General features: G+C 54.1%; 1 protein-coding gene across 2 annotated transcripts in view; it reads right to left on the bottom strand.

Annotated features, from left to right (window-relative positions):
- Positions 1–12,151, bottom strand: part of AXIN1 (axin 1) — a 67,354-nt gene that overhangs the window by 1,438 nt on the left and 53,765 nt on the right. Inside the window, exons 5-9 of one of the 2 annotated variants that reach the window (XM_010076076.1) lie at positions 7,928–8,481; positions 5,941–6,117; positions 4,533–4,799; positions 2,666–2,735; positions 1,364–1,380 (exon numbers count right to left, since the gene is read on the bottom strand). In XM_010076076.1, the coding sequence (XP_010074378.1) occupies positions 1,364–1,380; positions 2,666–2,735; positions 4,533–4,799; positions 5,941–6,117; positions 7,928–8,481 (1,085 nt within the window). The remainder of the gene's footprint in view (positions 1–1,363; positions 1,381–2,665; positions 2,736–4,532; positions 4,800–5,940; positions 6,118–7,927; positions 8,482–12,151) is intronic. The other variant, XM_010076077.1, reaches the window with a different exon arrangement.

Raw genomic sequence — 12,151 nt, 5'->3', positions numbered from 1 at the left:
AAGCGACCTGCTAAGTATCAGCCCACCTGCCAGCGTACCTCCAGAGCCTGGATGGCGACCCCGAGTTAACACCCGGGGCCCTCGGGAGCATCCTTTGCTCCAGCCAGCAGCTCTCCTGGCAGGCAGCGGCACGAAAGGCTGGATGGGGCCAGACAGCAGCTCCAAGGAGGGTGCAGGTTCTTGCTCAGCCCCTTCATGCCAAAGAAACCCGTCACTGGGCTTTGAGCTCTTCCCGCAGCACCGCCGGCTCGGGAGTCATAGGGCACGCAGTGTCCTGAGCCCCCGGCAACAGACCTGGGTCACCACCGGGACTGGATGTGTGCCTGGGGACGGTAACACAAACTCTGCTCAGACCGCTCTGGATTATTGCTGCTGCGGCCAGAAGAGCTCAGCATGGCTTTCCGCTGACCTACATCTGCTGGGCTGCGCAGCCGGGGCCGCTCCCGCTCCCTGGGCACCTGTCCCAGCGCAGACGGAGGTTGGAGGGGATGGAGCTCCCAGCGGGACGTGCCCCAGAGGCTCTGCTGCCCGTCTGATCTGTGCAGAGTGGCAAGGCAGCCCCATCCCCAAAACTGCAGTGACTTCAGATCTCCTGCGCTGTCCTGACTCTCAGGATGCTGGTCTGGTCTCTGCTCCCAGCCCACACACCAGGGTTCTGCTGCACGGTGCCATCACTAGACTGAAAGCGTCAGCCCTGTCCTAGCCCCATTTTCAGAGGCAGACAAAAGCAGCAATAACAAAAATCGGGGTGCTTTGTCCTTCTGCAGAGCCCTTCAGCTGGGGTGCCCTGAATGCTGCACAAACATCGGAGCAGCCTACGCACACCTGGTGCGTGTGGTCTGAGCCGGGGCAGCCTTCTCTTTCAAAGTCACATAAAACAAACTGGGCAGCTTTAAAAAATGATTTAAAAAGCACACTGGATAAAAAAGATGATTTTGTATTTACATGACTGGAAAGTTGCTCTAAAAACCAGAAGTTGCCAAGCACATGAGGTAATGGCAGTTCTGGAAATGACTCTGACCCTAACCTTTAAATACTGGCTTGCGGGCAGAGCACCTTCTTAACGGCACACCCATGGAAACATCAGCACCAGACACAATCTTTTCAACTCTTTCTCAAAGCATGAGAGGTCTGAAGTTCAGCTGAAGAACCTTCCTGGTGCCTGCTCGGCCTGGGAGACCTTTGGAGAAGATGCAGCATCCCGAGAGGCAAGGGTGTGCTCCAGGCGCCAGCAGTGCTCTTGGAGCCTCTCCCACCCCCGTATCAAAGCACAGGATGCCCTTTAGCTAGAAAAACATTACGGAATTGAGTCATCCTTGGAAAAAAGAAAAAAAAAAAGAGGCCTTTAAAGGAAAAATGGGACATAGATTCAGACAAATTCTGTGAACCCTGCGAGCCAGAAGTTAAATTGAAGGGGTTTGGAAAACCTCAGAGTCCCTAAGCTTCCCTGAATCCTGCTAGAAACAAGTTGTGACAAAGAGAGCTGCTGCGTGCCCAGGGACCTGGCACCCGGGGACCAGGGACACCGCCATGCGCCTGCGTGGGCAGCAAAGCCAGATCCCCTGGGGCTGCTGTTCGCCTTCGCAGGGGAAGGTGGAGAGGACCCCCCCCGAGCTCTGCCGTAGTAGAAGCAAGAGGCAGAACCGTGCCAGGGGCTGGGAACCTTCCTCTTCCTCCTCCTCCTGCCATGTATTTCATCCCTGCAAGGATGCTTCTGACCACGCTCAGCCGGCTCCTGCGCTCAGTTCTTTCCAGAGCACAGACGTGCCTGAAAATGATGCTCAAAAGTGGCCGCTCCGCACTGCTTCACAGAGCCAGAGTCACAAATAACCCCCGCAGCTTTGTATGCCCCTATTTTCGCCGTAAATAGAAGTGGGGTGGATGGCTGCGGTGCCTCTGAGCTCCCGGGGCCGAGCGCATCTCCAGCCACAGCCAGGGAGCTCCAGCAGGCTGAAGCAGAGCTGATGAATACAGCACCACTGCAAATGTCATCTTCCAAGAGCCGCTCTCCAGAGAATGAGACAGCACGACTGTCTCTGCTTTTGTCACCGCCAGGAGCTCTCCTGAGACCACAGCGTACCCAAACAGGGCACCCGACCGTCCCTGAGCCCTGCTGCATCAAACCTCCCACCTGCACCCATCCAGGGTGTGACCCAGAAACACAGCCGGGTGCCACCCCCCGGGATCCCCTCCCTTTGCTGCATTTGTCACAAGCACAAACTGTCACCCAGGAAGGAACCGGCAGCACTCATCTGACCTCCTGCATCTGCATTCCAGTCCCGATTTCCCAGCGTACAGCCCAGCGGTGCCGTGGCAGGGAAGCAGTCTGGGTGACAGCACCAATCCAGCCTGGCTGCGACGCAGAGGCGAGGCGTGCACCTCGCTCCAGCTCAGCGTGGGGCTGGAGAGCTTTGGAAAACCTGAAATGCACCCAGCAGATGTTACCGCGGGAGGTGTTTCCACGGCCAGCTCTGCTCCCCACCTTGGCCCAACTGAGTTATTCCCAAACCCAGCTCACGCTAACGTTCCTGCTTCTTGCAAAAATCTTTTCTCTGAAGAGCTGGTGGTAGCTGCTGCATCCAGCTGCAAACATAAGTGAACTGCGATACCGAGCTACAGAAAATGGCTCAAAACCAGATGTACGTGGAAGAAACCAGATGGCCACTGGGGCACAAACGCTGGGCACAGGGGACCTGCAGGTCACCAGTGCTGGACACTGAATGCTGCACTGCCTGCTCACAGCAGCCATCCCATCCCGTATTTACGATTCCCCGTCCAGGCGCTGCAGGTGCCTCCGCTATTTCCAGCAGGGCAGTGCTGGGGGGGAACGGCTGCTGAGCTGCGTCACCATGCCGGCGAGGGCCGCTCGGCTGTACAAAGCTGGCACAGTGCCTCAAGGACATCTCCAGGCTCACCTTCACCTCCTGCCCCGTGGCTTCCCCAAGGCTGCCAACGAACCTGGATGCAGGCTCCAATTTCCCAGAGCTCTCTGGAGCTCCTGATGAAATAAATGGTGATTTCACATCACCTCCCTTCTCCGTTCCTCTAGCTCCCAGCCAGCTTTGTGCAGCCCCTCTCAGAAGAGCCCTGGGGTCTATTTTCAGGCAGGCTCCTGCGCTAACCATGGCAGGAGCTCTCTAAAAAGCTGCTAGCTCCGGTGGGCTTTAGCTGCCAAAACCAATCCTGCCAAAACCCACCAGAGAGATTTCAACATCCAGAAATCCCTGGGGACCGCTGCATCCGTTCCTGCCTGCTACAGGCCACAGGCGCGTTTGCTTTTCATGAGTAGTTTTCCTTCAGCAAACACAGCTCCTCGGTTTTCAACATACGGGGCAGATCAGGGGATCCCTGCGGCACCGGGAGGAGAGCCAGAGCTCGAGGGGAGCAGAGCACCAGCACCGCGACTGCCCAGCCGGTTGTGCCACTGGTCTGCACGGCCTTTATCGCAATGCCATAGGGTTTCTACAAAAACTGCCCGGACAATACATGCCCAATTATTATTAGAGTGTTAATTGCATATGCATATAGCCCAGGTCGGTGTTTCCAAACGGTCTATCTGCATCTTGATGCTTCCGGGGAAAGTGCACGAATTTAGCATGACTATAAATGACTCTACTAATAAACATTTTCCAATCATACCAACTGAAAGGTAGATCAAATAAACTTGGCTTAACCTGACTTGGGAGAGCCCTCTAATTACCTCCCTTTCAATCAATGCTCTGACATAAATACATAGAAGTCTGCTACATGGTCACTGTGAACAAAAATAACTTGAACTTGGCAATTAAAATAACTCAATTTTTAAATTACACTCGTGTTTCTAAGAGTCAGATGCCAAAGTTTCAAGTTTTCAGAACGCAGTGAAAGGTTTTTAATGGACAAAGTGCTTTTAGCTGTTAACAGTAATTATCTAGCACTTCCAAAATGCTTTTCATCTGAGAGCTCCATGTGCCTTGGAAATAATCTTCCTTGAGAGATAACACAGGAGCACAATGAGCTCTGCAACAGGCATCGAGCTGAGTCACCAGAAGATGCAGTGGGATGGACAGGGCCACGCAGAGTCACCGCTGCGGCAGGACTACAGCGCCGTGCTCCCGTCCGGGTGCCACGAGCAGCCTTTGCCAGAAGCCTGGGGGAGACGTGGATAAAGAGCAAATACGTGTTTTTCTGCTGTACTTAATTCTGCTGCATCCTGCTGCTGCACCAGCCCTTGAAATCGTGATGTGAGTGAAGAGCTGCTGAGGGAGAGAGCTCTCCCGTACCACGCCTCTTCTGGACACGCTCCCCTGCCCTGCTCCTCCCCATGCTCTCAGCAGCCCCGTCTCCCCACCCTTCCAGGAGTATTTCCAGCCTCTCCATCCACAAACCACAAGCCCAGGCCCCCAGGACGGGTTTTGGTGTTTTTACCACCACGCCAGGGGGACTGAGGCAGATTTCTCCGACCTCTCTGAGTGTGCCTCCACCCAGCCGGTGCTGGGAGCTGGAGACCAGAGCAGAGGGCAGGGGGCATCTCCCCCTTCCCTCCCACGCACAACCAGACTCTATCGCTGTACCTTTGTTTAAGGGGGAGTTTTCCAGCCCTTTTTTCCTCTTCCTCCAACCTCCTGCGAGCTTCTTCCAGCTGGGTGAGAGGGTTGGGGGCTGGATTGGGCGGCATGGTAGGATCTTGGATGAAGGGGTGAGAAGGCTGGACGACGTTCCGGAGCTGGGCACTGACCCACGGATGCACTGCCACAGGTCGTTCGATGGAGAGGGGTCGGACCATATCGTGGGACAGCTGCTTCTTGGCACCTGAAGAGCTACACACAAACACAGAGGTTTTACACGGACGGCCGAGATACAGGCACAGGGTACTCCTGGATGGACCCACGGCTCCTGCGGCTGGACACGGGCAGAACGGGGCAGCTCCTTATGGCATGGCTTCTGAGGGCCAGGGGAGCACCACCCACCTCTGGAGAAGATTTCAGGACAGCAAGTCCTGAGACATCAGGGTGAGCAACCCAACCCTGCCACAAAGCCCACAGAGCAGTTGAAGGGCTCTCATCAAGTCCACAACACATAAAAATAAACCCAGCAAACGGCAGCTCCACCATGTCTGACCTTCCCCCAGAAGATGCCCTCCCCAGTGCTGCCGACCTTACCAGGCTGGGAGCCTCTCTGTGAGCCGCTGGTCGGCATCTCTGGAAATGGGACGTTGCAGCGATGTGCTTGTCCCTCCCAGCTCTGGTGGCAGAACCTGCTGCCTGCCTTCACAGTGGCCGGGCCCTGCCCGTGGCTCTGGGGCCCTGCAATGGCACCAGCCCTGGCCCCTACCAGCGAGAAAGAGAAGAAACCACCAGCCACATCAGCGGGGACAAGACCCCAGATCCCTCTCATCAACACCCTGCAAGCATTGCTTTTTGCTGGAGACTGACCAGGCTGCGATTAAGGATCTGTGCCTGCAGGAGCTCTGCTTGACTCCAGGGAGATTCTCTAGACAGCCGCATCCGTGGCTCCACTCTAGGCGGGTGAGGCCGTCCCAGAGGATGCTCTCAGCAAGCTGGAATGCTGGGCAGCCCCGAGCCGTGCTGAACGGCTCACTCAGGACCCACGGCTCCAGTGCAGCAGGTCCTACGTTTCTATCAGCACCTCGCAGGAGTACCAGGCATTTATACACAGCAAATGCTTAGAGGAAAAACACTGCTTACTGTGTGCTGCATTATCCATCTCGGAACCCCAATTTGTGAGATGCCCCTGGGGCTGCAAACTCCCCACCCCAGCCACAGTCATCCTTCAGAAAAAAACAGCCCTTACAGCTCCTGAGCAATCCTCAGTCTCCAAAGGGCCTAAAGATCTTGTCTTCCCAAGGTCTCCAGCACCAAGGCAGCCTGCTGGGCAGCCTCGTGCAGGGGATGCAATAAATACAACAGCGCGAGGGCCCCTCACTCTGCCAGCCCTTACCCATGGTTTGTTTTCTTATGCCTGCTGATCTCCTTCTCTCCTTCTATGATCCACTGAAGGATCTTCTGGTTTCTCTCCACATCTTCAGGAGATCCTGGCATCTCATAGTTGGCACCATCACTTTTCCCTGAATCGGTCTTCTTAACATTTCTTTTGGAGAGCAGACTTGCTTTCCCACTGCAAGAACAAAGCTCGAGACATTAGCGCTTTGCCCGAGCCAAGCCAGCATAGACCGCTGCAGAGGATGGACGTGTCCACCTCCAGACACATCCAGCCCTGCTGGGGTCTGGTGCTGCCCGCGGTGCAGCCGTGGTGCCTTCCGCAGCCCCCTGGCTCTACTGCAGCCCGAACCAACCATGCCGCAAGCTGAGGCTAAGAGCTGGACCAGCTGGACCTAGGCACGGCAGGCTTCTCCATCCAGCCATCTGCGGGGAAAGGGAGCTTCTCCTCTGGACAAATGAGGCACAGCAACATGCCAAAAAGCCCAGCGGATCTCCTGCCACACATTGTGTTCAACCCTCATCTGTTTGCCCAGAGCAGGAGGTTCATCCTGGTGCTGCAATGCATCGGCTGCCTCTCCACGCTGCTCAAAACCTGAGCCCTTCCCATCACTCCCCAGCTCCCCGACACCCTGCCCTGCTGATGTACCATACTCAACACTCACTTCCTACCCCAACATGAACCTCATCCTGGCAGGGTGGACCACCTTCTGCAGGCTCTCACGCCGTGGGAAGCATGACCACCTGCATTGCTGCAGCCAGGTGGATCTTCCTGGGACCCCCCCCTGTGCTCATCACCCACCCGCTTTACTACCCAGGACCTCCCTGCGTCTGCCTCTGCCTGCTCACCAACACACAGAGGAAAAATAACCTGACACCCCAGAGGAGTAACAGCTCCTCAGACAGCTTTGCTGAATTTTTGGGCAAAAAACCTGCAGAGGGGTTGCTGAAGATCTACAAAGGCGGGGCAAACTGACAACTTCTCTGCTTCTCCCCACACGAGGACTAGCAGGTATCAAATGCAATTCTCCAGCAGCACGTTGCAAACAAAAAAAAAGCTTCTTCTGCAGGTTGTAATCACCCTGCAGACTCTGCCATGGGGGGGTAAGGGGGCAGCCCAGTTGGGTTCAGCAAGGAGCCAGATAAGCCACCGCAAGAGCCTGCTGGCTGCCCAACAACACCGTTTGGATGCAAACTCTTGTCTTGTGAAGTTCCTAACCCAGGGACCATCAGGAACTGGGAGTTTGTGCCAGAGGAAGGACAGCCCTCTTCTAACCCCCTTAAATATGTGCTGATAGAGAGAAGCCCTGTGTCTAGACGGGGCTTTGGGCTGACACAGCACGGCCGTGCTCATGCTCTGTTGAAGCAACAACCCTCTCCCCAGAGAACCGGGGCAGGTGTAAGTGCTCCTCTGTCCCTGGAGAGCAGCTGCCTCCGGCTGCCTCCGCGCCCTGCCCCAGAGAATGTCCCCTTGGGACAGGATGCTGCCGCAGCACCGCAGCGTCCATCGCTTCGTTAGGAAGGGAAAGGAGGTTTTCTGGTGAGTGGGTTAGGTCTTGCAATAAGGAAGGCTTTTTTGTCCTCTCATGAACACCTCAGGAGACTGATTTCCATTACCCAGACCCCGAGACACAGCCCTGTACATAGCATCTCCTGACGCACAGGGAAGCAGACCAGCACCTGCGATTTTGAAGTGCCTCTGCTGCTTTAAGGAGCAGAAAAATTACTTTAGAAGCAAGGCCACTAAAAAAACCTGGTTAGACAGTGTCTTTCAGCACCAGTCACAGAGGTGAAACAGGGTTTACAGGGGCTATGCCCCATTTCTGAAGGGGAAGAGCAGTGGGAGGCCCCCAAACCATGTCCCAGCATAGCCTTTCCCAGGAAAACGTGGTTCAGCCACCCTGTTTCACCAGCATGGTACAGCCTGTTTATAGGAGAGATTCCTAGAGAAGCCACAGCTCTGAAACTCCCGTTGGGTGTTGACTCACCTGTAGCCTAAAGCGTCCATGGGGACAGATGCCATGCCCAAGTTTTCAGTGTAGTTTCGTGACTTTGTTGCATAGTTATGTGAATCTACATTCCACGGAAAGCTGTTCTGCACTCGCTGCGTGGCCTCGGCCTCGATCTGCTCTTTTGGTTTCATCACGCTGTGATGATGGATGTGGTGGTAGACATGTTTATGGTGGTATAAGTTAGGTGCATCCAGTTTCATTCCTGATTTTGTCGCGTGCTTGCCGTGCCCTGGAGGAATTGTTCCCAGTGTCCCTGACAGCTTTCCTAAGTGGCCGCTTTCCGGGGACCGTGGCTTAGGAGAGTGACGGCCAGGTCCTGGAGACTGGCAGCCTGGTGTTTTCATCACACGCTGTACATGTTCATCGAGGATGCTTTCTGGGTTTTCTTCATGGGCATCTCTCATCTGCATCCCAGCGCAGCCCATCTCAGAGTAACGAGGAGCAAAGTGATGAAAGGCTTGGGCGGAAGGCATCTTGTGGCTAATGACCGAGGGACCAGAAGAGATATCTGCATCCTCACCTTCTTCTTCCTGCAAGAAACAAGAGGACAATCAGAGAAAGGCAGCAGGGTGGTGGAAGGGGTCCCTAGTCCCACCTCCCACTTGCAGCAGGACCGCTGCCAGCCCTTGAAGGGGTCAGGCCAGGCTTTGTCTGGACAGATCTTGAAAACCTTCAAGACAGAGACCCACTGCCCCTCTGGAGACCTGTCCCAGACTGCACCTCCCTCCTGCAGAACATTTCCTAATGCTCAACCCAAGCCCACGCAGTCTTGTTGCTACCAAGCAGAGCTGCTCCGGTCTCCGTACCCTCTTTCTGAGCCACCATGAGCAAGGGTCTCCACGCTTTACCCAAAGAGACCGAGCCCACACACCACAGCCAGGGTTTACAGATTCAGCTTCCTGATAACCGTAACAACTCAACCGGATGCACGAGCGGGCACAACGTTACTAAAAAGCTCCCCAAGTCCCTTGAAGGTGGTTCTGTAACAACCAGCAGCGGAAACACAACTTACCGCACCGTACCTGCAACTTCCTACGAGCCCTCAGTAAAGCACCGCTTCAAAGCCCATCAGACAAAGCCCAAAGTTACAGGATATGCGGCAAAACAGTTCTCGAGTTGGGCAAGAGCAGGGGGGTTTCTCACCCGAATGACTATTTCACACGACAAAGCCAACAGCGGGCTTGGAACAGGAGGGAGCAACTGAAGGTTGACAGCAGCACGAATGGTTTTGAAAATCAAACACTGATTTCTCGCGGGCATTTTAAAGCTGGAGTGAAACACTTCACACAGACACAGACACAGGCTGGAACCAACTGCTTGTTCTTGTAGTTCACAACAGTCTAGGACACGCTGTTAGCGACACTTAAGTCCTTGCCAGGAAGAATAAAACTCCTCCATGCTGACGGCCACAGTTTTGATGCTGACAAACTATTTTACTCTCCAACATAAACTCAGATATTTATGAAGTTTCTTTACTGGAAGTCAGGATTCCTATTTTTTTAATTACATAAGCAGGATTCCAATGAGTCCTTTAATCCTGCTCTCTCTTCCTCCTCTCGACAGTAAAGAAATCATTTGGAGCCTGGGGAATCTCTGCCCTACCAGAGAAATGCCTCTGCTAGAAAACACCGACTCCCATCAGCTTTCTCTGTTGGATGTCATCATCCATCACTCGCTAACCAGCTTCAAAGTCTCAGCTGCCAACCACACAGCACGAAAGCAAACAACAGACTTCCTCCCAGTGCCACACCTGGGGGTTCAAACCTGAAGCAGGGACAACGCCAGGCTTTGCAAGTGCCAAAGGCGTGGGCGCTGCGAGCCTGGGGGTGCGACACGATGCCCGCGTCTGGGGAGGACGCGCCACTTTTGAACACACCGCTTTGAAGAACTTCAGAGGCACCTTTCATCTGCAGCCACACCGCTGCAGCCTGCCAACCGCCGTCCCTGGGCACCCAGCTCAGGGACGAGAAAAGACGAAGCGTGTGCTGACTAAAGCCCTGCCACCGGGGTTAGCATTTATTAGCAGGTTGTGATAAGCCAACGATGTGATTGGGAGGCTTTTAGGGCTGGTACCTACTTTCTGGAAAACTCTTAAACACCAACTAATGTGCAGGGCAAGCTCTGACCCTGGCACAGATCCCTGACGATCGGCAGCATGCTCCTTCTGCTCGGAGCCCAGAGCTCTGGCAGGGCTGTGGCAGGACAGTGACAACCCGGGGTGGTCCAGCCAAGTGGGAGCCTGGGATGTGGGAAATCCTCTGGCTGCCTGGAACCCCATTTTGCCAATAACTGGGACCTGGAACTGTGCTTTGCTCCGGCACTGAGATCAGGGTGGGCTAAGGGAAGGAGAGAGATGCGCTGGTGCTCTCTCAGTTCACCTTGGCTCCGCTCTTCGTGTCCCTGAGCAGGAGATCTGGACCCAGAGCAGGTCCCCAGGCAGCAGCAAGCGCTGCTGGGGGTGGTGGTGGGCAGGCGAGCCCTGGGGCAGCCAGCTTCCCACCCCCAGCACTGCCCACATCCTCACAGGGAGTAGGAAAGCCCCAAAAGTGGGAAACCAGCAGCTAATGAAGGAATTGGGGTGCCCATCCCAAGCTGCCCCTCTCCTTGAGCCCAGCAGAGGCCAAAGGTTTGAGTCAAGGCTGCAGACACCAGTTCTGCTAAATCTTTTCACCGTGCTTAGTCTGGACTGAAAAAAAAACCATACAGCACGAGGTCAGGGCAGCCCAAGTTGGGACTGTAATGCAGGACTTTGGATACGGCAGAGTCACCACTTGGCCACTTTACACCGCAGAAACCCATGGCTCCATGGAGCAGCATCCTCCATAAGCTCGGCTTTCCTGGACACACGGCTGGCGTGGGCTCTGGAGTGTGTTTCAGCATCTCGCCGTGGCGAGCTGGGCAAAGCTTGGCAGCGTGCGCAGCCTCTTGTCAGGCGGGGAAGCCCTGGGTGCCATAACCACTAGATGGTGCTTTGTTGATGTAATATTGTCAGAAACCTCTTCCATCCGCTCCCAAAGGCAGCGGCATTTGGAGAGATGCAGGCTTCAACTTTGCTGACTGCCCACTGAGCTGTTTTTGCTCTGCGGCAAGGTCGGGGGTCCCCTTCCCTTTGAATCAGGAGGCAGAAATCTGCACTGATGGGCTACGGGCAAGCGACACCTTGCTGCAAACCTCCCCCTCTGCCTTCTCCCAGTTCCCACCCATCAGGCTGCTGCTGGTCAGTAGGGCAAAACAGCTCATCGAACCACCACTGTACTTTCCATCATCATGCAAATGATTTCCCTCTCTAGTTAGGCAATGTTTTATATTCTAATAGCAAGAATCTCAGTGCTGGCTTTGCTTTTCCTGGCTTATTTTCAATTTGCTTGGTTCAGACAAAGACAGAGCGATCTGTATGATACAATACTGATCTGTATGATACGATACTGCAGCTTCCATGCACAGATATGTGGCTGAAGTGGCTCAAAAAGTTGTAAGGGAACACACGTATCCTCTAATCCTCTCCCATGTTGCTCAGAATAATTGATGAATTCAAAGGTTGGAGGGATTTTTTCTGAAAAACAGGAATCTTACAGACTTTTCAGTAAAAGGTGTTTGGCTCTAAATCAGATGCCTCTTCTTGATGTTCCTGCATGATGTAGCTCTGAAAGGGAACCTGCAGACAGCTCAGTATGGGGGAGAAAAAAATATTTTTTCTGAGCTTTTGCAAAGTATTTCCAGCTTCTCTGCTGAGCTGATAACAGCCTGGTGTGATTTATGCACGTGGTTTTCCCCGTGCTGCTGTTCAGGGAGCTGTGCAGACCCGGTAAGAGGTTACCCCGTAGTCCTGGTGCTCAGGTCACAGAAAAAAGCCCTGTGATCTATCGGGATTCAAGCCCTCCTCTGCTGATACCAGCAGCAACTGCACCTTAAGTGCTGACCTAAAAAAGCTACAACTGCTTACTCGGAGTTTTTCCTGAATGGTTAATGCCAGATGCCAGCCAGTCAATGAAATACATTCTGGAGACAGCAAAGAGGTTTAATATATAGCATTAGTGGGAGTCCTGGGCTTAAAAATAGATTAAGTCACACAAAAATGTGTTTAAAGAGACTTAAATTTATTCTCTGGCACTAGGTATTTGCTGATTTTATGGTATTACTACTGGCAGCTTCTTGAAGGAGGCAGAGGGCTGGGATAATGTGGTCTGGTACAGGTGGGGG

Source organism: Pterocles gutturalis, unplaced genomic scaffold (assembly GCF_000699245.1).
Source record: "Pterocles gutturalis isolate BGI_N339 unplaced genomic scaffold, ASM69924v1 scaffold11038, whole genome shotgun sequence".
Classification (NCBI taxonomy): domain Eukaryota; kingdom Metazoa; phylum Chordata; class Aves; order Pterocliformes; family Pteroclidae; genus Pterocles; species Pterocles gutturalis.
Note: the sequence above shows the minus strand (reverse complement) of the source record. Positions and strands in the feature narration are given on the sequence as shown.